This window comes from Eptesicus fuscus, chromosome 5 (genome assembly GCF_027574615.1).
Source record: "Eptesicus fuscus isolate TK198812 chromosome 5, DD_ASM_mEF_20220401, whole genome shotgun sequence".
Classification (NCBI taxonomy): Eukaryota; Metazoa; Chordata; class Mammalia; order Chiroptera; family Vespertilionidae; genus Eptesicus; species Eptesicus fuscus.
In genome coordinates, this window is record NC_072477.1 from 38,944,777 (window position 1) to 38,966,553 (window position 21,777).

General features: G+C 46.3%; 1 protein-coding gene and 1 pseudogene across 2 annotated transcripts in view; one reads left to right on the forward strand and one right to left on the reverse strand.

The window, feature by feature from the left end:
- The window catches only part of LOC103283937 (28S ribosomal protein S15, mitochondrial-like), a 51,222-nt pseudogene extending 40,425 nt beyond the window's left edge, over positions 1–10,797 (reverse strand).
- Positions 10,798–11,667: 870 nt separating this feature from the next.
- FERMT2 (FERM domain containing kindlin 2) overlaps positions 11,668–21,777 on the forward strand; it is a 67,465-nt gene continuing 57,355 nt past the window's right edge. Inside the window, exons 1-2 of one of the 2 annotated variants that reach the window (XM_054716058.1) lie at positions 11,668–11,833; positions 12,246–12,411. In XM_054716058.1, coding sequence (XP_054572033.1) covers positions 12,255–12,411 — 157 coding nt within the window. In that variant the 5' untranslated portion in view covers positions 11,668–11,833; positions 12,246–12,254. The remainder of the gene's footprint in view (positions 11,834–12,245; positions 12,412–21,777) is intronic. The other variant, XM_054716059.1, reaches the window with a different exon arrangement.

The window sequence follows — 21,777 nt, forward strand, 5'->3', positions numbered from 1 at the left end:
CCTGCACGAGCCACGGCCCCACCTCTGCCGTGCAAGCCCTGTGCAAGCCCCACCAGCTGCATGCGAGCCCCACCTCGCCACGCAAGCCTCGAGTCCCCGCCCGCGAGAGGTGCTCCAAGCACCTCCTGGTGACCAGTTGTTTGGTCGTTCCTCCGTTATGGCGTCATGACCACAGGCCTTTTATGATATAGATTATATTCTCTATGCTGAACTTTACATCCCTGAGACTATTTTGTAACTACCAATCTAAAGAACAAAACAAACAAATAAACAAAACAGAAACAGACTCAGAAGTAGAGAACAAACTGATAGTTGCCAGAGGGAAGGGGGTGTTGAACTTCATGGAAGAAAAAAGCAGATGAGGAAATAGAAAATAACTGGGGGGCAAAGGCTACTATAAACCGTGTGGCCGGGAAAGCTCTTCTGAGGAGATGACATTGGGACTGAGAAAGATAAGAGTACTGGGAAGAGCCAGGGAGAAGGCCAAGGTCAGGACAATGGCAAGTGCTGAGACAAAAGAAAGAGGAGTCCTGGGATACTGGAGACTGTCAGCAGGTCAGTGAGGTAGGTTGGCCTGGATCCTGTGAAACCTTTTGAGCCTTTTTAAGGAGTTTGAATTTTATTCTAACTATGACAGAAAGCCACTGATGCTCCTAAGATAAGAGTAAATGTTGTGATTTGCATATTTAAAGATCACTCTAGCTATTGTGTAGGGAACAGACTGGAAAGAACAGAGACTACTTAGGAGGCTACTGAATAAATAATCCAAGTGAGAAGACTGTGGCTAGAACGAGGGCGGTGACAGTGGAGATGGAGAGAAGTGGATCAATTTGGGGCCTATTTTGGAGACAGACTTAGCATTAAATTAGTCACTGGAGCCCTCAGTTGGTTGGAGCATTGTCTTGTACAGAAGGTGGCAGGTTTTATTCCCAGGCAGGGCACATACTCAGGTTGTGGGTTCAATCTCCAGTGGGGGCACATGCAGGAGGCAACCAATCCATGTTTCTCTTTCTCTCCCTTCCTCTCTCTCTCTAAAATAAATAATAATAATAAATTAGTCATTAGAGAGGGGTGTCAAAGAAATTTTGGGAAATCGAGGCTGAGCCCTACATTTTAGTCTGAGCAAATGAAGGAATGGTGGTGTCATTTACTGAGATGGAAAACATGGGCACAGAACTAGCTGTTGGAGGAAAATCAGTCTCACGTTGCACATGTTAGTTTGAAATGCCTATTACACATGGATCTCCAAGTCTGGAGCCCCAAGGTCAGGTCTGAGGTTCGGGAATCATCAGCATAGAGACAGTGTTTCGAGTAGAAGGAAATCAGGTAGAGAGAGAATATGCATAGAGAAGAAAAGAGGTCCCAGACAGGGGCCCATACCTACCGTGCTGACTGTAAAGATCAGCTAGAGGAGAAGGAGCTAGCAAGGGAGACTGAAAAAGGAGGACAGAGAGGTAGGAGAGAAACAAGCACAGGGCAGTGTCCAGACTCCAAGGGGAGCGAGCGTTTAGCAAGAGCACAGACAAGTATCTAAGCACCTGAGTAAGAAGAGGATGGAAAAGGCACCGCTGTTTGCAACACAGAGGTCATTAGTGGTGCAAGACCAGTTTCCGTGGAGTGGTGGAAACCGAACAATTTTGGGGTGAGTTACAAAGTAATTTAGACTTGAGGAAGTAGAGATAATGCATGCAGGTATTTTGTTTGAGTGGTTTTGTGTTCAAGGGGGCCATAGCAGTAAATGGGTAGTAGAGGGATACATGTGATCAAGAGCAACCTTTTCCTTTCTTAGAGTCTGTTTATGGTGATGGCAGTGGTCTGGAAGCAAGTCAGGAGAGAATTAGATGAAATACAAAAAACAGCTGATGCAGGAATAGGGGGGATACCTCCAAGAGGTCCGTCCTAAAGGGAGGACGGGATCCAAAAGTGAAGCGTGTGTCTTTACATTGATGCAGGGACACTCTTTCCATTTGCTCACGAAGTTCTTAATGAATTATTTACTGAATGTAGTTCAAGGGAGAAAAAAGATTTGTAGTGACACCTCCCAGGCACCAGATGGTGATGTTCGGCTGTGGTCAAGCCTCTATCATCTGAGCACCTTCTTAGGAGCAAGTAGATAAAAAGCACTTTTGTCCTTCCACTTGGGACCGAGTTGGCCCCCGAGGGCAATTGGAGGTTGTAGGTGACTTTCTGGTTTGGCTCCGTTAGTGGAACTGCAACTCCGGATTTGGGAAGAATAGAGGGTTTGTGCGTCTGAAGAGGACAGTGTGATACAAAACACAAAGGGATCACTTCTCAGAACGGGGGTTGGGAGGCGGCAACGTACCTGCTACCCAAAACTGGGAGGAACCAGCCCGACGATAAATTACACTGAAATTCAGGGAGGCGCCCAGTGTGCTCGTTAACGAGGAAACGCTGATCTAGTCGGGGGTTCTGCTGTGTCGCAGGAATCCAGGGCCTGAAAGCTGTGGGGATTGGCCTCTTGCCCTGAGTCCTTCCAGTGACTTCATACTGATGTGATGGCCACACTGTCCCCAGGCCAGCTGATCCCCAGCACCTCTGGGCCAGGCCCGTTGGCATCTGTGCTGTCACCACTGGTTTTCCTTTGTGGGTCTTTGAATGGCTGTCCTAGATGTACTGAAATAATCTCTTAATCACATCCTTCCTTTTTTACATCCTGGCCCCAAGCTGACCTCCGAGGGAGACATCCATTTGGACGGCACGATAACCCAGCCAGCCCCACCCGCCCGTTGACTAATATTGACGGCATTTAATTTAAATATGTTTACGTGCCCCTTGGCTGTATCCTGCTGTGCTTCTCCACTTCTATAAAGTTAGAGCCTTCCCATCACCCAGGCCCGTCCCTGCAAACTGGTGCGTATTTCTTCTGCCCTGGCAAGGACCGCTCCCTTTCCCCACTAAACCATTGGGATGATCCTGGATAATCCCGGGAGGGATCTTGCTTTTAGTTTTAAGCAACCATTTCCCCCTTATATTTCCTATAGTCTTTTTTTTTTAATTTTTTTTATTGATTACGGTGTTACATATGTGTCCTTATTCCCCCATTACCCACCCCCCCCCCTTATCCCCACCCCTAGTCTTTATGCATGCTCAGGTCTCCTTTGCCTTGAAAAAGCATCTTTGCTCCTGCAGCACCTCCAAATTACCACCCTATATCTTGCTTTCCTTTCCCTGATAAACTTCCCTTTTTCTTTTTTTTTTTAACTCTTTGAAACCTGTCTTCAGTTGACTATAAAAGTATCTTCTAGCAAGTTTTTTCTTTTTCTTTTTAGTGTTTTTATGTATCTACTTATTTATTTATTTAAAATATATTTTTATTGATTTCAGAGAGGGAGAGAGAGGGAGGGAGAGATAGAAACATCAATGATGAGAGAGAATCATTGATCGGCTGCCTCCTGCACGCCCCCTACTGGGGATTGAGCCTGCAACCCAGGCATGTGCCCTTGATCGGAATCGAACCTAGGACCCTTCAGTCTGCAGGCCGAGGCTCTATGCACTGAGCCAAACTGGCTGGTAATGTTTTTATTGATGAGAGAGAGAGAGAGAGGGAATCATCAATAAGAAAAATATGGATCAGCTACCTCCTGCATGCCCCCTATTAGAGATCGAGCCCACAACCCTGGCATGTGCCCTGACTGGGAATAGAACCTGTAACCTCTTGGTATATGGGACGACGCTCAACCAACTGAGCCACACTGGCCAAGGCTCCTCTACAAGTTTATACATATAAACTTTCAGAGAGGAAGGGAGAGGAAAAGAGAGTTAGAAACATCAATGATGAGATGTTGCTCCATTTATTGATGCTTTCATTGGCAGATACTTACATGTGGCCTGACCGAGATCAAACCCGAAACCTTGATGTATCAGGAGGACGCTCTAACCAACTGAGCTATTCCGTCAGGGCTCTTTCAATCACTCTTTATTCTCCTGTGCTTCTCTGCATCATTTGATACTGCTGACCACCTTTTCCTTCTTGAAAATGGTTTCTTTCTCTCTCTCTCTCTCTCTTTTTTTTGGCTTGCCTGACACTGGACTAACCTGATTCTTTTCCCATCTCGGATCCGTTCTTCTCTGTTGCCTTAGATGACTCTTCTTCTTGCTTCTGCCTTTGGGGTGCAGTTACCCAAGGGTCAGTCGCATTTGGGGAGTTGACCCATCCATTTATGGCTGGCTTCCATGTTAATGAATTCTCTGTGTGATCTGATCCTCTCACAAGGTTGTCAGGCTTATTTACCTAACATTCGTGCACGGGGTGGGAGGGGGGTGTCCCCCGGGAGGGGGGTGTCCCCCAGCCCGACCTGCACCCTCTCGCTGTCCGGGACCCCTCGGGGGATGTCCAACTGCTGGTGTAGAGCGATTGAGGACAGCGCCAGCAGCAGGTGCAAGTGATGGCTGCTGCCCCATCACTCCTCAGGAGCAGGGGGAGGTGGAGAAGGCCAGAGGGCGATTGGGCCAGTGGCCGCCACTCACACCCGCTGACGGCACTGAGCGATCAGGACTGGTGCCGGGCACTGGCAGCGGGTGCAAGCGGGGCTGGAGCCGGCAGTGGGTGTGAGAGGTGGAAGCAGGGGGAGGTGGAGAAGCCCTGAGGGGTGATCAGGGCCAGCAGCCACCACTCGCACCCGCTGATGGCACCGAGCGATCAGGACTGGTGCCGGGCACTGGCAGCGGGTGCAAGCGGCGTCTCCAGCTCCAGCTGTGGGTGTGAGTGGGGCTGGCGCCAGCTGCGGGTGTGAGCTCCAGGTGAGACTGTGGTGCCCGGGAGCAAAGAATTTTCAGTAACCACCAGAGGCTCACCCCAGTGACAGCGACCAGCGCCCTGCCTTGGTCTGGGGTCCCTGCTCACCTGCTCCACCATCCTGCCGCGGCTGATGCCCACCATGTTCCGTGCGCACCCCCTGGTGGTCAGCGCACGTCATAGCGCCCGGTTGCTCGTTTGTTCGGTCTATTTGCATATTACCCTTTTATTACATAGGATTGTGTCTAAATGCTTCCACTGGGATATATGTCTTTTACCCAAGTTTAATATGTATTTTTTAAATGCCTCATCTTTCCCTTGCTCTCTGAAGTCAGCTCCTCACAACTTCCATTTCTCAGTTCAGTAACTCCACTGTTCTTCTTGGTCAGCCAAATGTAAAAACTTTGGAGCACTCATGACCTTTCCTCAGACCCAGGTTTTGATTCCAGTTCTTTCATAGACCAGCTGTGTGGTTTAGGACAAGTTACATAGCCAGACGACTAATCTGGCCATCAGTTAACTCACATCAAATAAGGATCATAATAAAAACTCAAGGTTGTTGTGAGGAACATTTAAAGCACAGCACTTACAACATCAAAAATGCTCAAGGGCTTCTGATAATAATTGTGTTGAAATTCTCTCTCCTCCCCCCCCCCCCAACACACACACACACACACACACACACACACACACACACACTTATCTTACCCATCAAAGGCTTTTTTCTTACATCTAAGTTATGAACAAATTTCAAACCAACCTTCTGGATTTGATTCCATAGCCCTTCCAAATCCACCATGCATATTTTTACTAGATTAATCTTATTTGAACATTGCTTTCATGATGTTACTACTGTGCATTAACCTTTTTTTAAAATTGATTTTAGAGTGAGAGAATGAGAGAAACACCCATGTGAGAGAGAAACATCCATCAGTTGCCTGTTGCACCCACCCCAACTGGGGACCGAACCCACAACCTAGGTATGTGCCCTGCCTGGATTAGAACCTGCCACTCCTTGGTGTATGGGACAATGCTCCAACCAACTGAGCCACACGGGCCAGGGCCAGCCAACTTTTTTTTTTTTTAATATATTTTTATTGATTTCAGAGAGGAAGGGAGAGGGAGAGAGAAATAGAAACATCATTGATGAGAGAGAATTATTGATCAGCTGCCTCCTGCACACCCCCAACTGGGGATCGAGCCCACAACCCGGGCATGTGTCCTTGACTGGAATCAAACCTGGGACCCTTCAGTCCGCAGGCTGATGCTCTATCCCAGTGGTCGGCAAACTCATTGGTCAACAGAGCGGCAAACCGCAGTTGGTCGACCACTGCTCTATCCAAACCAGGTAGGGCCCAGCCAACTTTTCAATGGCTCCCTTTTTCTTTCTCAGAATCGAAACTTCTGTCCTCCCTAGCCTGGCCTCCCTATGCTCATTCTTCCCCAGCATCTCTCCCTGGCTGTTCTCCCTTCCTTCTCCCCAGTTGGTGAGCAGGCCAAGCTCACTTCAGCCTCATGATTTTCCATCCTACTCTTTATAGATCTAACTCTGCCTACCCCTTCATTCCGTTTCAATTTATCTTCTTCATACACGGTTCCATGGCTTTATTGGTGACCTCCTTTCAGAGGCTAGCTTACCACAGTCTTCAAAGTGGGTCTGTACTTCACAATTTAGCCTTAGAGTAATAGAGGTTTCCTCCCTTGTGATTTTTTAAAATCCTCACTTGAGGACATGCTTATTGATTTGAGAGAGAGGAAGGGAGAGAGAGAGAGAGAGAGAGAGAAGCACCAATCGGTTGCCTTCCGCATGCACCCCTTCTGCACTGATTGCCATTGCGAACCTGCAACCTGGGTATGTGCCCTGACCTGGAATCGAACCCACTACCTTCTGGTGTACGGGACAATGCTCCAACCAACTGAGCCGCACCGCCCAGAGCTGGAGCATTTTATTATGTGCTTATTGGCCATTTTTATATCTTCTTTGGGGGACTGTTTACTCAGGTCATTTGTCCATTTTTAATTTCGGTTTTTAGTCTTCTTACTGTATACTTGTAATACCTCTTTATATATTCTAGATATACGTTCCTTAAAAGATATATGATTTTCACCCTGACCAGGTGGCTCAGTGGGTTGGAGTGTCATCCCAAAAAGGCTGGGGGTTCTATTCCCGGCCAGGGCACAAACCTAGCTTTTGGGTTTGATCCCTGGTCCGCACATACAGGAGGCAACCTATCGATGTTTCTCTCCCTTCCTCTCTCTAAAATAAGCAAACAAGCAAAAAAACAAAAACAAAACAAAACAAAACATTATGCTCAGGTGAGGATTAAATAAAAGATGTATGATTTTCAAAAATGTTCCCTTTCTGCAGTTTGTTTTTTCATATTTTTGATGTCCTTTGAAACATTGGCATTTTAAATTTTGATAAAATCCAATTCTGTTTTCTTGTGTTGCTTTTGCTTTCATGTCTTACCTAAGAAGCCATTGCCTATCCTAACCCAAGGTCACAATGGTTTACTCGCATGTTTTTCTCTAAGAATTTTATAGTTTAGCTCTTACCTTGAGGTCTATTATTTATTTCGAGTTAGTTTCTGTTTAAGGTGTAAGGTAGGGGCCTAATTTCATTCTTTCTGTTTGTGGCTATCCTTCCTGATGTTTTAAATATAAGCCTCCTGCATTACATAGATGTTCCTTAAGAGTTTGTTTGTGGCAGGTCTGTCTCGGTGCCCTGCCTGCACTGTGCTAAGCGCACAATTAGCTGCCTTGTTTGTGTGAGCACATGTGTGAACATTCCATACTTTAGTCAGGGGCAGAACTTTTCACAAGATGACAGGATGTTCAAACTTGTATCAAAGAAAAATAATTTTTTTTAAATATATATTTTTTTATTGATTTCAGAGAGGAAGGAAGAGGGAGAGAGAGAAAGAAACATCCATGATGAGAGAGAATCATGGATCAGCTACCTCCTGCAAGTCCCCCACTGGGGATCAAGCCCACAACCCAGGCATGTGCCCTTGACTGGAATCGAACCTGGGACCCTTCAGTTCACAGGCCAGTGCTCTATCCACTGAGCTAAACCGGCTAGGGCGAAAAATAATTTTTTAAGAGTGTAATTTTATTGATTTCAGAGAGGAAGGGAGAAGAAGGGATAGAAACATCAATGATGAGAGAAAATCATTGATCAGTTGCCTACTGCACACCCCCTACTGGGGATCGAGCCCAAAACCCAGGCATGTGCCCTGACTGGGAATTGAACAGTGACCTCCTGGTTCGTAGGTTGACACTCAACCACTGAGCCACACTGGCAGGGCAAAGAGAAATAATTTTTAAGTATCACTCAGCATTGTTTCCTACAAAACACTTTCTATAATCTAGAGCAGTAAATGCAAACAGTGTATTTCTTTCCTCTTGAAGTAGAGATTTCATTGTATCTCAGAGCCCTTCTTTAGGTCTATATAGAAACAGCTCCACTCCTCGCAAATCTCCCTAGTTTCTCAGTTTGCCAGCCCTTTCCTTGCTGTTTAAAGTGACTGCCTACTTCTATCAAAACAATGTTGGCCCCTACAACCTTCCCTCCCATTCTGAGTTCACACCGCATGCCCCTTGATTTCTCCCTCTTTAGTAGCTTTACCAGTTTGTTCCAATTTTGGCAATCCCGAGACAGAAAGAATTCGGCTCACCTGGTATTTCACAGGATTAATTCATTACAATTCATCTTGATGGCCTCATATGGCCTTTTTAAGAGCATTTTTAACCACCCTTACGCATTCATACTCACATAGATCTCTTCTTTTTCTTATATCCCCCAACCTCTCTTTTTTTTCAAACCCCGTGGTTATATGTTTGTATTAACCTTTTAGAAATAGAAAGCACAGTTTTGGCTCAGAGAAAAAGCTGAAGTCAACCTGCAGATCACCAAGCCAGAGGGCTGCATTTGACGGCAGATCTGTGAGGTATCATTTAGTCTAAATCTAAGTCCAGTGCTTGGTACCTTATTTGGATATTGCTGCTTTCAATGCTTGAGCTGTTCTTCCAAACACTGGAGTTCTCGGCTACTTTTCAGTATGATGTAAGTACCACAAGTATTGCAGCCTTAGAGTTTCTAGTGGGGGATTTCAGATAAGATTCCACATCTGAATACACTGAAAAACTTTAGGTGGAAGTAAACATTTAAGAAATGCACTTGAAGGTCTCACTTGATAAACTAGGGGGGGGAGAGGGAAGGGGAACGTTTGAGATTCAAGTCTGACTCTTCTTTAATCTTCAAAGCAAGCAACAACTTGAAATATTCAAAAAGAAGGCCCCCAGGGACCAGCTGCACCCATCCTCATCTAATTATTCTCCCAGTGGTACTTACCAGAGGGCCTTTGCCTTCCTGTGCTTTATACTGCTCAAACACAAACGGCTGGTTTTCCAAAGCTAGTAACGTCTCTTCTAACGCTATAATTAAGCTATTTAAATGCTAAGAAAGGGGGCTGTTACTCACAATATTAAAACCCACCCCCCTCTGTCACTAAATGCAGGGAGCATTCATACAAGTGGGCACTGTGGGAAGTTGAGAAAGTAAGTCACACGAAAGTGAGAAAAGAACTAGACTGTAGAAGGTGAGCATTAAAACAGTTGGCTTTGACAAATTTGTCTAAGTATATTCAGAAAGGACATAGATTTTTTTTTTTTTTTTTTAGTTCTATAAAGGCATGTTTGAGAAGGTACAATTCTTGGTCTCATTCCAGCTTCCACTATAAATCTCTGTCCCTCTACCTCTGGCCATTATTTTTAATTTGTGCCATTGATGATGTATTCTATCTCATAGTTTATGCATCCTTATACAGTGCCAAAAATCTTTTTGGGATAAGGCGTGGAAATAAACAGGTAAAAGTGAAAAGCCAGGATTTCCTCAATAAGGAGATTTCTCCATGGGGAAAACCTCCTGTTTCCTTGACATTTGTGTTGTGTTGATTTGGTACCGGCGTGTTTTCCATTTCCCTTGTGCCAAGCTATTTGTAAATTTGTGGGCAATGCAAGTAATTTGAAGTCCCTGCTCTCAAAGAACTTGTTTTATTTGTGGATATTAAAGAACACACGAAGAATCCCCTGACAACCCTGCCCTAGCATTGTGCACGTAATGACATGCACAGAGAAGCCGAGATGCTGAATGCAATTTGAGCTGGTGATAGAAGGCTTCTGAACGCAAAGCTTTGGCGTTTTTGAAAAATAAAGAATACCCCCCCCCAAAAAAAAAAATCTCCCATGATCTCAACATCCAGACAGCTTCTGTATTTTGTGGTGTTTCCTTCCAGATTTTTTCTCTGAATATTTAAGAATAGATAAGCTTGTGATTTTACAGCTGCATGTACAATATTGTACCCCCGACAAGCAATTCCCTATTAAAAACACTTTTCTATATATTTCCAACACCGTAATTTACATAAACATTCTCTCCTCTCTGGTTCCAAGTCAAGTACTTGAAACCTCCATGGGCAGAGATAATTGGAGAGTGGAGAAACTAAGACTCGAGGCATCAATTTCTCCGTGATGACTAGCTGAAAATGCTGCAGTGGTTTTCCCTGTCTTTTTGTGCCAAACCTCTGGCATCTGACTAAATTTCCGCTGCTCTCCTTTCACCCCTTCTTGAGGCCTCTTCTGGCTTCCCAATCGTGTCCATGAACGGAGGCTTATTGACCCGGTGGGTTCCTCTCCCAAGGGTTCGACTCAGCGCAAGGCGACTTGGAGACTTTGAAGACGGGGGTCCTTTATGGGGGCGGGGGTATCCGCTCTGAGTCTTCCTGACCCACGTTTTCCGAGCCGTGCATTAGCCGGGGAGGCCGCTTCCCCGGCTGTTTCTGCACAGAGCGCACTCCCCGGAGCGCAGCCGTAACCGGGGGAAGTGGCACGTCCGGTGGGAGGCAGGAGGACCGTTCCCCATCGCTCCTCCGTCTCCGCAGGTAAGAGCCTCCGGTTCCTCCCAGCACCGGCTGGCGCCGCGCCCGAGCTATTAAAATTCCTTCCAGGTGTGGCTGCGGGTGGGGTAGGAGTGCGTCCATCCTAAAGCCTTCGTAGACTGTTAGGTTTGAGTTGCGTATAAATATACAGAGACGTAGGAAGAGCTGAGAAAGTTTCTGAAACCACAGCACTGATTCCCCTCCCCACCCCCCCACCCCCGAAACCAGAGCATCGCGGGGCGTCTCTGGCTCGCTTCTGGTTGGAGCCTCCGAACGGGTTAAGAGCGCGTGCAAACTCCTGGGAGTCCGGTAGGAGTTGCTGGTCGCGCCGGACGTTGCCTCTGGGTTGTGCCATTCTTTTTCGGGATGTCCCCGGAGCTGGCCTGGGCATTTACTTTTTAAAGTTTTCCCGTCCCAAACCCTGCTCTCCGGCTGCCCGAGTGCGGCACGTCTCACCGCCCCTAGACTTTTGGACTCGCTCCAGGCGTGGGGAGGGGGCGGGAGGGACTTGGTTCCCCGAAAACGACCCTGCCCGGGGACTCTGCTGGGGCCAAGCCCCCTCCGCCGGCGGGGAGCGCAGGCACCCACCGCCACGGGTCCCGCGAAGCGCGAGACGCGAGCGGGAAGGGAGCGCCCCGCCGCCCACCGCGCTCCCCCCCCCCCCCCCCCGCTCCCCCTCCTCAGTCCCGCCGAGAGCCCGGATGTTGGAATCTCTCCCTGCGCCCGGTCCTTCATTTCCATAAAAGGGCAGCGGCTCCGCGGGGCCGAGATTGCAGCCGCCGCGGGCGCCCCCCGCCCCCGCGCCCAGCTCCCGCCCCCGCGCGCCGCCCCGCCCCCAGCCGAGCCGAGCCGCGCGCCCCCCGCCCGGAGCGCGCCCGGGGACGCGGGGGAGGGGGCGGCCGGCCCGCTCCGGGCGCTCGGCGGGGCGGAGGCGGAGGGAGCGGGCGCGCCCAGCCCAGCCGGACTCGGGCCGAGGGGCGGGGAGAGAGGGTGGAGCGCGGGGAGGGAGGCAAGGGACCGCGACGACGGGACTCCATTAGTCGCTCCCGCCGGGAGGCTGCGCTTCGCCGGCTGAGGGGGAACCCGACGCGCTGCCCGCGAGCCACCGCTCCCGCGCCGGGTGCCGCGCGAGCCGCAGGTCTGCCGCGCGAGGGGCGCGCGCGCGCGGGGCCGGGACCCGGGGGGAGCGCGGGTGGCAGGAGGGGGAGGAATGTGGAGCCCGCGGGCGGCGTCGGCGGGGCGGGTGCGGCCGGCAGGTGAAGCCGCCGCGGTCCGCTAGGCGGGGGCCGTGCGGGGCGGGCGGCGTCGTGGCCGCGGGGGCCGGCGCGGGCGGGAGCGCGGGGCGGCCGCCGGGGAAGGGCGCGGGGCGCAGATCGCTGCCCGCAGCCGGGCCCGCCGCCGCCGCCGCCGCCGCCGCTCTCCCGAGTTGGTGCGCAACCCCCGGGGTCCTTCACCGCCTCCCGGCCCGCGGCCGCCGGCGCGAGTTCGGTGGGGTTTGCCTTCCTTGGGAGGAGTGACGCTTACGAGAGCCATTTCCTCCGTGCGCGCAGGAAGGAGCCATGGCTCTGGACGGGATAAGGATGCCAGATGGCTGCTATGCGGATGGGACGTGGGAACTGAGTGTTCATGTGACGGACCTGAACCGCGATGTCACCCTGAGAGTGACCGGGGAGGTGCACATTGGCGGGGTGATGCTCAAGTTGGTGGAAAAACTCGGTGAGTAGCATCCCAGCCACGTCCGAGTGACGACCACCCAGACTCGGGGCGGGTTGGGGGTGGGGGGGGGGGAGACTTTCGACTGGGGGGGGGAGGGGTGGGTTTTGGAAATGTTGGTTGGCCTCCCGCAAATAACTTCTTTTAAAAATGTAAGATCTTTTCAGTGTTTAAACAAATAGACCTTTCCCCCTTCTGCTTCTTGTTTTGTGTTGCTACTCTTTGAAATTTTCATAATGTGGTTCCAGCCTCCCGATTAATGCATTTAATTACGTAGTTACCCGGGAAAACTTAATTCTTTACCTGTAACGAGTTCACATGAAAAGAAGTGAGAAAGGCGCGCAAGTGGATGGTGAGAAGGGGATATTACAGGGCTTGTGGCTGTCAGTTACCTTCAGTTTACCTGAATGTTGGTGACGCTTGGTATCGAGTAGGAGGCAGAGTCTATCTAAGAATAAAATGTACGGGGAAATGTGTAACTTCTGGCGCCAACCTGAAGGCTCTGTGGCTGTCCTGCGTGATGGAGGGGATTAAAATAACGTTCCAGTCATCCACTCTCACCAAGGGGTGGGGCAGTGTTTGACTGTCTGTAGTCCATGCTTCCAGTAAGCTATTTCGAGTGTTCGGTTTTATATTAATTACAAGCTGGTGAAAGGATTTTGTGTTAAAAAATAGGCATTGAGCTAATTCGAGATGGACAGTATTTGCTTGGGCACAAGTTAAATATATATTGAGTTGATTGAAGACGGACTCATTTTTAAACGATAGGGTGTCCCAGCAGTATGAAGTGAAGGGAATTTCACAGTACACATTTTGTGTGATGGGTGAAACCATTTTCAGCTGGAAGAAGCTACTGAAACGATCCAGTACATACTTTTCTCACAAGAGCAGTGCTGGGAGGACTGCCTTCTGAGCTTTAAAGTGCCTTTTTATGTAGTGCGGCTCTGATAAGGTGACATGTGTAGCACAGTCTTTGTGGGCTTTTGGACTTTTATTATTATTATTATTATTTTTAAACAGCATTCCTTCAAGCCACTCTGGAAAAGTAGAGAGGTGGTATTTATTAGGAAACATTGCTTACCAAGGGATTGTTGTATACCTACCACATACACACAGGAAGAGTGTTCCGGTGCACATTTGCAGAGTAAGACGGTTCATTCAGGTGGACTGTCTTTGTATCCCTGCAGGAAATTTAATTATTGAAGTGCTCCTCAAAAAGAAGCTCCTCACGCGGTAGCGCCCTCCTCAGGACTGCATTGTTGGGCTCCCTGAGACAGCCCAGGAAAGAGATCCAGCGGGGGTAGCTCTTTGAAAATGAGATTTTTGCTGTGTCGTTTATCCACTGACTAGTAACTGGTGGTTAAGATTTTTCTCATCTCATTTGAATAAATCAGTCACTGTTTGCAAAATACTGTGAAACTTTTTTTCTTGTCCAGCACTAGTGTGGGGTTATTTAAGGAGAAAATATCAAATATAATTGTTTATATTTTCTTTGTTTTCAAAGGAAAGAAGCATTTACATCATAGATTGCTTTATATATGATAAGTGGACCTTGTTAATAACACTGGTTTCAACAAGAGATATTTCTTATTATGAAAAAGGAGCTGTTGAAGGTGACTGAGACAACATGTAGTTCTTGAAAGCCAGCCTTTAATGAATAAGTAATGACTTCTATATTTGTATTGCACTGGTTAGAATTGTTCATTACAGAATCACAGGCATAAATAGAAATACAGAGAAGAAACTGTTTTCCGAGAGAACTGATGTTAATTTTAAGTGAGTAGTATAATCTTAAATCTTTTAATGTTCATGCATTTTTAGTATTTTATTTAGTGAAAGTAAAACATTCCAACATGGTAGGAAATGCCATGTATGGGGAAATCTTGCATGTTTCTTGAACGAAACCAGTACTGATCTTCTTAATATCTTGACTTCCAAATAGAAAGTGCTTATCTACATAATTCTGACTTTCCTGTTTGGTATAAGTAGAGCTAAATTATTTTTTGCTCCTGGCCTTAGGATTAGATACTTTGAATGGTAAGCTATTTTATTACCCATTGGCGAGTAAGGAGAGAAGACACTCAGTAGAGCGGTATTTAAACTGTATAAAACAGTCTCCAGTAAAATTAGAAAAGAACATGAAAATTCTTGCCCTGACTGGTTTGGCTCAGTGGATAGAGCGTCGGCCTGTGGACTGAAGGGTCCCTGGTTCGATTCTGGTCAGAGGCACGTGCCTGGTTTGCAGGTTTGATCCCCAGTGGGGGGCGTGCAGGAGGCAGCTGATCAGTGATTCTCTCATCATTGATGTTTCTATCTCTCCCCCATGCCTTCCTCTCTTTAATCAATAAAAATATAAAACAAAAAACAGAACGTGAAAACTCTTCACGTTGCCTAGAACTGGGATGACCTGCCTTCTGAAGCCCTAAGTTGTGTCACTTCTGTCAAAGGGCAGACTGAGTAGCTACTTGTTAACAGTAGCTAAAGTAGATCAAAGCAGCTTGCAGAGTCTAAATGATAAGAGGTGGAGATTATGGTGGGGATAAGAGGGCACAGGGTCTGTGTCTCTGGATTGCAGAGCAGGGTGGACAAATTCGCAGAACCAATCAGCGGCTGTAGCCTTGGAACAGTTACGATACCTCAGAACAGAAGCTACCACAGCATTCACCGACAACTGCCAACCCCAAATGCCTGTGTGATACCCTTGTTCTCATGAGAGTGTGTATAAATACCAAAGTATTATGTTTTAAGGCTGTAATAGCAATTGTTTCTCTGGGATTAGTAGATTTTACAATGAGTCCTCCCCTTAACATTGCATATTAAAATTTTGTGTGTATGGGCACATGTGGGATTTTCTGGGAAGAGGCTTCTTAGCTTCCTGTTAGATTCTCAAAAGAGGCCCATGATAAAAAAAGGGTTATGACACCACTGAAGGTACAGTGTTCATCCCAGAATTGGGTAATTTAATTAAGCAAGTTAAAAAAAGTAAATAATGCTTCCTTGGTATGTGTCAGCACGTCTTTATATTCAGTTAGAATTTTGTAAAGAACTTTAGCACCTCAGTTAAGGTCATTACACTATGATTCTTAGATTTATGACTTTTAATTTAAAGATCTGAAAGGTCCCTTTTAAATCCTATATAATAAAGAGGTGATATGCAAATTGACCGTCAGACCATCACAGGATGGTGACACTCACAGTGCGGGCGGGGCTGGCTGCTCTGTGCGCCTGCTGCCGGAGTCCCCTCAGCCCCGCCGCGGGCCTCGGGGCCTCCTGCACCCCCCTCCCCCCACTGACTGACAGCTCGCCCAGGCTCCTCCAACGAGCTGCCCATCCCTCTCTTCCTCCCTCCCCCGAAGCTGAAGCCTGACTGTGGTGTCCAACAAATTGGAAGTTATAACTCAAGTCGTTGAGAGTATCCTCCATTCCTCAGCCGGGGCTGGTCACTCTGCGTGCCTGCCACCAGAGTCCCCTTAGCCCCGCCGGGGTCCTCGGGTCCTCCTGCACCCCCCACTGACTGAGGCTCAGGCAAGCAGGGCCAGCCGAGGCACAGGCAAGCCTTGGGGCAGCCCGGGGCCGGCCCGAGGTGCAGGCAAGCCTCGGATGGTGGCTGCCCAGCCGCCCAGTGCTGGCCCGAGGCTCAGGTAACCAGGACCGGCCGAGGCTTGCGCTGCTGGCAGTGGCAGCAGCAGAGGTGTGATGGGGGCGTTGTCTTCCCCTGATGGCCTGGGTCGCCTCCCGCCCCTGAGGGCTCCCAGACTGTGAGAGGGGGCAGGCCGGGCTGAGGGACCCCCCCCTCCAGTGCATGAATTTTCATGCACCGGGCCTCTAGTCTTAGTATAAAACACCTTTGTCATTCTGCACTAATCTTTTAAAAGAAAGCAAAGAGTGTACACCATGAAGTGGGCTTTAGGGAATTATATCATGATGTGACGGAAATGTTTGCCTCTGGGACTTACTCTAGGCTGATATTAGACAAATGTTCTCAACATTGATCTCCTTAATGTTTATACCTCATTCTAAGAATGAAAAATTATTCACACATTTTTGTTTTTTAGAAATACAAGTTGAGTGCTTGAAATACAATTTTAAAAATTTATCACATGTTTTGTTAACAATTTTCAAACTTGTATAGCATTTTTATTTTAAAGTAAAGGATTAAAATGTCAGGGATAAGGATTATAAAAGTAAGATATCAGAGAATAGAATTGTAAAGTAATTATATTCAAAAATAAATTTTGTAAAGAAGAGGCTCAATTTTATGGGCTTCCCTGACCTTCCTCTGGAGATCATTGAGAAGTATTAAAACTGTTCTCCATAGAGTTAGAGTTTAGTCAGGACTGATGATTCTAAATTCCAAAGAGATACTTTGTTTCCTTGCATTCTAGTATCACTTTATAAAAATTGTCTTTTTAAAACTTCTGTGTATAATTAAATTTTTACATTTCTATAAAAATTCATTTTAGTTGACGAGTAAGGAATGTTTTATAACATGAAACTCACTGAATGGAAGTCTCCAGCCAACTCAATGAGCTTGGAGGGAAAAATAGACAATGTGATTTCTAAATTTCTTCTAGCTCTGATTATAAGTAGGAAGAATGTAGAAATTGGCTTAGATCAGGTTAAATGATATTCCAGAGGAGAAAATGTAAGTTGGAGGACTCAAAAGGAACTAAAAAGAAATGTACTATGGAATTGACTTACAAAAATTTGAGGAATATGTTTCTGAATGTAACCTTTAGAAAAGTAGTCCTTGCTTTAAAGTGTGTTATGTTCTTGCCATAATAATGAAATGAGTACATTTATGTTGCAGTTGTATGTTAGAATAGAGTTAGGTTGAGAAGTTAACACACATGATCAAAAAAAGAAATTTTGGTTAAAATTGTCTTTAAAAATCCCTTAAAGTAGTTTTTTTGTTTTTGTTTTTAATCCTCACCCGAGGACTATGGTTTTATTGATCTTTAGGTAGAGAGAGACATTGATTAGTTGCCTCACTCATGGCACCCTTCCTTGGGATGGAACCTGTAACCTGGGTATGTGCCCTGTATGTGACAGGAAATCTACCCCCAAGACCCTTCAGTGCACAGGACCACACTGAACCACACTGGCCAGGCCTCTTAAAGTGATCTTTTTAAAATATATATATTTTTATTGATTTTTTACAGAGAGGAAGGGAAAAGGATAGAGAGTTAGAAACATCGGTGAGAGAGAAACATCGATCAACTGCCTTCTGCACACCCCATACTGGGGATGTGCCCACAACCAAGGTACATGCCCTTGACCGGAATCGAACCTGGGACCCTTCACTCTGCAGGCTGACACTCTATCCACTGACCAAACTGGTTAGGGCTTAAAGTGATCTTGAAGTATGGTATTCAGTCATTCTATCTCAGAGAAGGACAAAATAACTAGATTTTCCTTTAGAAATTACAAAAATAAATTTCTTTAGTTGAGCACCAAAAGATCTTGTTGGAAATGTACTGTATAATAGCTATTAAAGAAAATTGAAAGAGAATTAAAAGTTTTACCTTTTATCTAACTACTTTTTGAAATTTCAAACTTTGTTCAAGAATAATAATAGTAAATATTATATAATTTTCATATATCACCAGTTAGCATTTTGCCATTTGATTTCTCTTTGCGCACGCACGCGCCCGCACGCGCACATACACACACACACACACACACACACACACACACTATTTTGAACCATTTAAGTTGCAGACATCAAAACCCTTCATACCTAGATACTTACTAGTAAAATATGTATCACCTAAGAACAAGGACTTTCTCTTAAAAATTACAGTACAATTACGAAATCCAGGAAATTTAACATTGAATCAATACTGTTGTCTACTATGTATCTATATTCAAATTTGCAAATTGTTTCAGTAATGGCTTTTGTTTCTTCCATTCAGGATCTCATTCCACATTTAGTATAACTAAATTGGCCTCATAGGGTCCTTTAATAAACCTAACGGCTACCAAGTTTGGAACCATAGGAGAATATATAATAAGTGGTTTAATAAAATTACATTAAGATACATGTAATAAATAGTACCTGTTTCCAAACTTTATTGTCACCCTATAGAACAGTTCCTTAGCCTTTGTCTTTCAAGACATTGCTTTACCTTTTTAAAAAAATGTATTTTTATTGATTTCAGAAAGAAAGAGAGAGGGAATTAGAAACATCATTCCTATATAATAAAAGCCTAATATGCAAATTGACCAAACAGTGGAACGACCGGTTCCTATAATGTGCACTGACCACCAGGGGGCAGATGCTCAACACAGGAGCTGCCCACAGGCCCCAGGCCAGCCAAGGTGGGTGCCAGCGGGGGTCCCCTGATCGCCCCGCTGGTCGCCCTGCAGAGGGAGGCGACTGGTGGTGGGGGTCAGGGCCGGCGAGCGGGCGGCGCCAGGCTGGCCAAGGCAGGTGCCAGCGAGGCCCCCTGATTGCCCTGCCAGTCACCCCACAGATCTGCTCTGATTGCCAGCCAGGCCTAGGGACCCTACCCGTGCACGAATTTCATGCACCGGGCCTCTAGTCAATGATAAGAATCATTGATTGGCTGACTTCTGCACACCTCCTACTAGGGATTGAGCCTGTAACCTGGGCACATGCACTTGACTGAAATCGAACCTGGGACCCTTTAGTCCACAGGCCGACACTCTATCCACTGAGCCAAACCATCTAGGGCGCTTTACCTTTTTTAATAAGATTCTTTATCAGTGCAAATTTCACTTCAGAATATTTTTATAGGTTCTTTGTTTTTAAAGTTTAATTTTTTCTAAGCTGCTTGGTAAGATAATATTTTTAGACATCATTTGGTATAGATTTCCCATCTCAGCTGTCTTCAGGCTGTAGTAGATGCTAATGGATTACACAGAATAGTAAGAAAACTGTTGAGCCTTGCCGCTTATTGGTGTGATATATGGACAACTAATCCAACCACTGAGCAACACCAGCCAGGGCAGGTGTTTTTTATCTTTATTTTTCTTTAATTTTAGCCAGTCTAATAAGAATGCAGTGGTTCTCATGATTTTAATTCACAGTTCCCTAACGATTAATGATGTTGAGGAGCTTTCCATATGCTTATATGTCATCTGTTTGTCTTCTTAATGTAGTGGCTTCATATCTTTTGCCTTTTTAAAAAAATTGTGTTTTTCTTGCCCTGGTCGGTTTGGCTCGGTGATTGGAGTGTCAGCCTGTGGACCACAGGGCCGAGGGTTTGATTCCCAGTCAAGGGCATGTGCCTTGGTTGCAGGCTCAATCCCTGGCCCTGATTGGGCTGTGAATGGGAGACAACCAATGGATGCATCTCTGTTACATGGTTTTTCTCTCTCTCCTCCCCCCTCCTTTCTCCTCTCCACACTAAAAAATAATAAATAAATAAATAATAAATAAATAAATAAATGGAAAAAATATCCTCAGGGTGAGGATTAAAAAATTGTTTATCTTACTGAATTTTAAGAATTCTTTATATATTATAGATACAGGTTCTTTATCAGATCATGTGTTTTACAATATTTTCTCCTAGTCTATGACTTGTCTTATCATTTTCTTAACACAATATCTTTCAAAGAGCAGAGTTTTTCATTTTAATGAAGACCATTTAATCAATTTCTTTTCTGGATTGAGCTTTTTTAAAAAAATTATCATGTATAAATCTGCCTATTCAAGGTCACAGATTTTGTTCTCTAAGTTGTATAGCTTCTGTTTACTATCTATAATAATAAAAGCATAATATGCTAATTAGACTGGACAGCCAAACGACCTTCCGGACGTCATTCCAGATAAAGCCACAGTGGCGGGGCCAAGGCAGAGACGGTTAGGGGTGATCAGGCAAGCAGGCAGGCAAACAGTTAGGGGTGATCAGGCAAGCAGGTGAGTGGTTAGGGGCGATCAGGCAGCCAGGCAGAGTGGTTAGGGGCGATCAGGCAGGCAGGCAGAGTGGTTAGGGGCAATCAGGCAGGCAGGCAGGCTAGCGGTTAGGGGCGATCAGGCAGGCAGGTGAGCAGTTAGGGGCGATGAGGCAGGCAGTGAGTGGTTAGGGGCAATCAACAGGCAGGCGAGTGGTTAGGGGTGATGAGGCAGGCAAGCAGAGTAGAGTGGTTAGGGGCGATGAGGCAGGCAGGTGAGCGGTTAGGAGCCAGCAGTCCCAGATTGTGAGAGGGTGCAGGCCAGACCCCCACCCCACCCCCCATGCATGAATTTCGTGCACCAGGTCTCTAGTTATATATTGAAAGGAGGAATATATGGGTATAATAGTGATTATTGGAAAGGAAATAATTGTATTATATCAATTTAAGATAATGTTTTATCAATTTAAAATGTAATTGCTATTTTAATTTGGTAGAATCTGAGGTATAAAATAATAGTCCAATGAAAATGATTTATCATTAATATACTGGAAAACTTAGATATTTAGAACTTAAGTCATAAAAATGAGCCAGTAGTGAAGCATCCTATATAATAAAAGCCTAATATGCTAAGTGGCTGATTGTTCGACCAGTTGCTATGATGCCCACTGACCACCAGGGGGCAGATGCTCTGACCAGTAGGTTAGCTTGCTGCTGGGGTCTGGCCAATCAGGACTGGGTGAGACAGGCCGGATATGCCCTGGAGCCCTTCCGCAGTCCTTCCCTGGCCGGCCAACCTCCTGTGGTCCCTCCCTGGCTGGCTGGCCCTGATTGGCCCGATCGGGACTGGGCGAGATGGGCCGGACACGCCTTGGAGTCCTCCCATGGTCCCTCTCTGGCCCCAATCATGCACCAGTGGGGTCCCTCAGCCTGGCCTGCGTCCTCTCGCAATCCGGAACTCCTTGGGGATGTCGGAGAGCTGGTTTCGGCCCGATTCCCACAGGCCACATGCACGAATCCGTGCACCAGGCCTCTAGTCTTTGAACAATAGTTTTAGATATTAATGATATAGAAGGAAATAAGTCTGGGTTCCAATCCTGGCCGTATCACTTAATACCTGAGTGGTGTTTTTGTTTTGTTTTTAAAACAGGGTTTTCAATATTCAGAATCTCAGTTTCCTTATCTGTACAGCAAGCATGTCAGACTCGTGGCTGGCCAAAAGTTTGACATGCTTGCTATACAGAATAGATAAATAAGTTGGTTCCCTTTACTTTGTAATGTATTAGAGTTCTCTAAAATTGTTTTTTCAAGTATGGTAACTGTCTAAAGTAGAGGATACCATCCTGAAGCAATACCATTGTGGATAAAAAGGTCATTATTAGTCTATGTTACTGCATTGAGAATGTTATACTGGTAAAATGCTTTGAACATTGAATCTTCTGGGACTTTCATTTTCAATTCTGCTTCTTAGTGAATTAGTGTGTCTGAGAGAAGAAAAGCAGTAAAGGG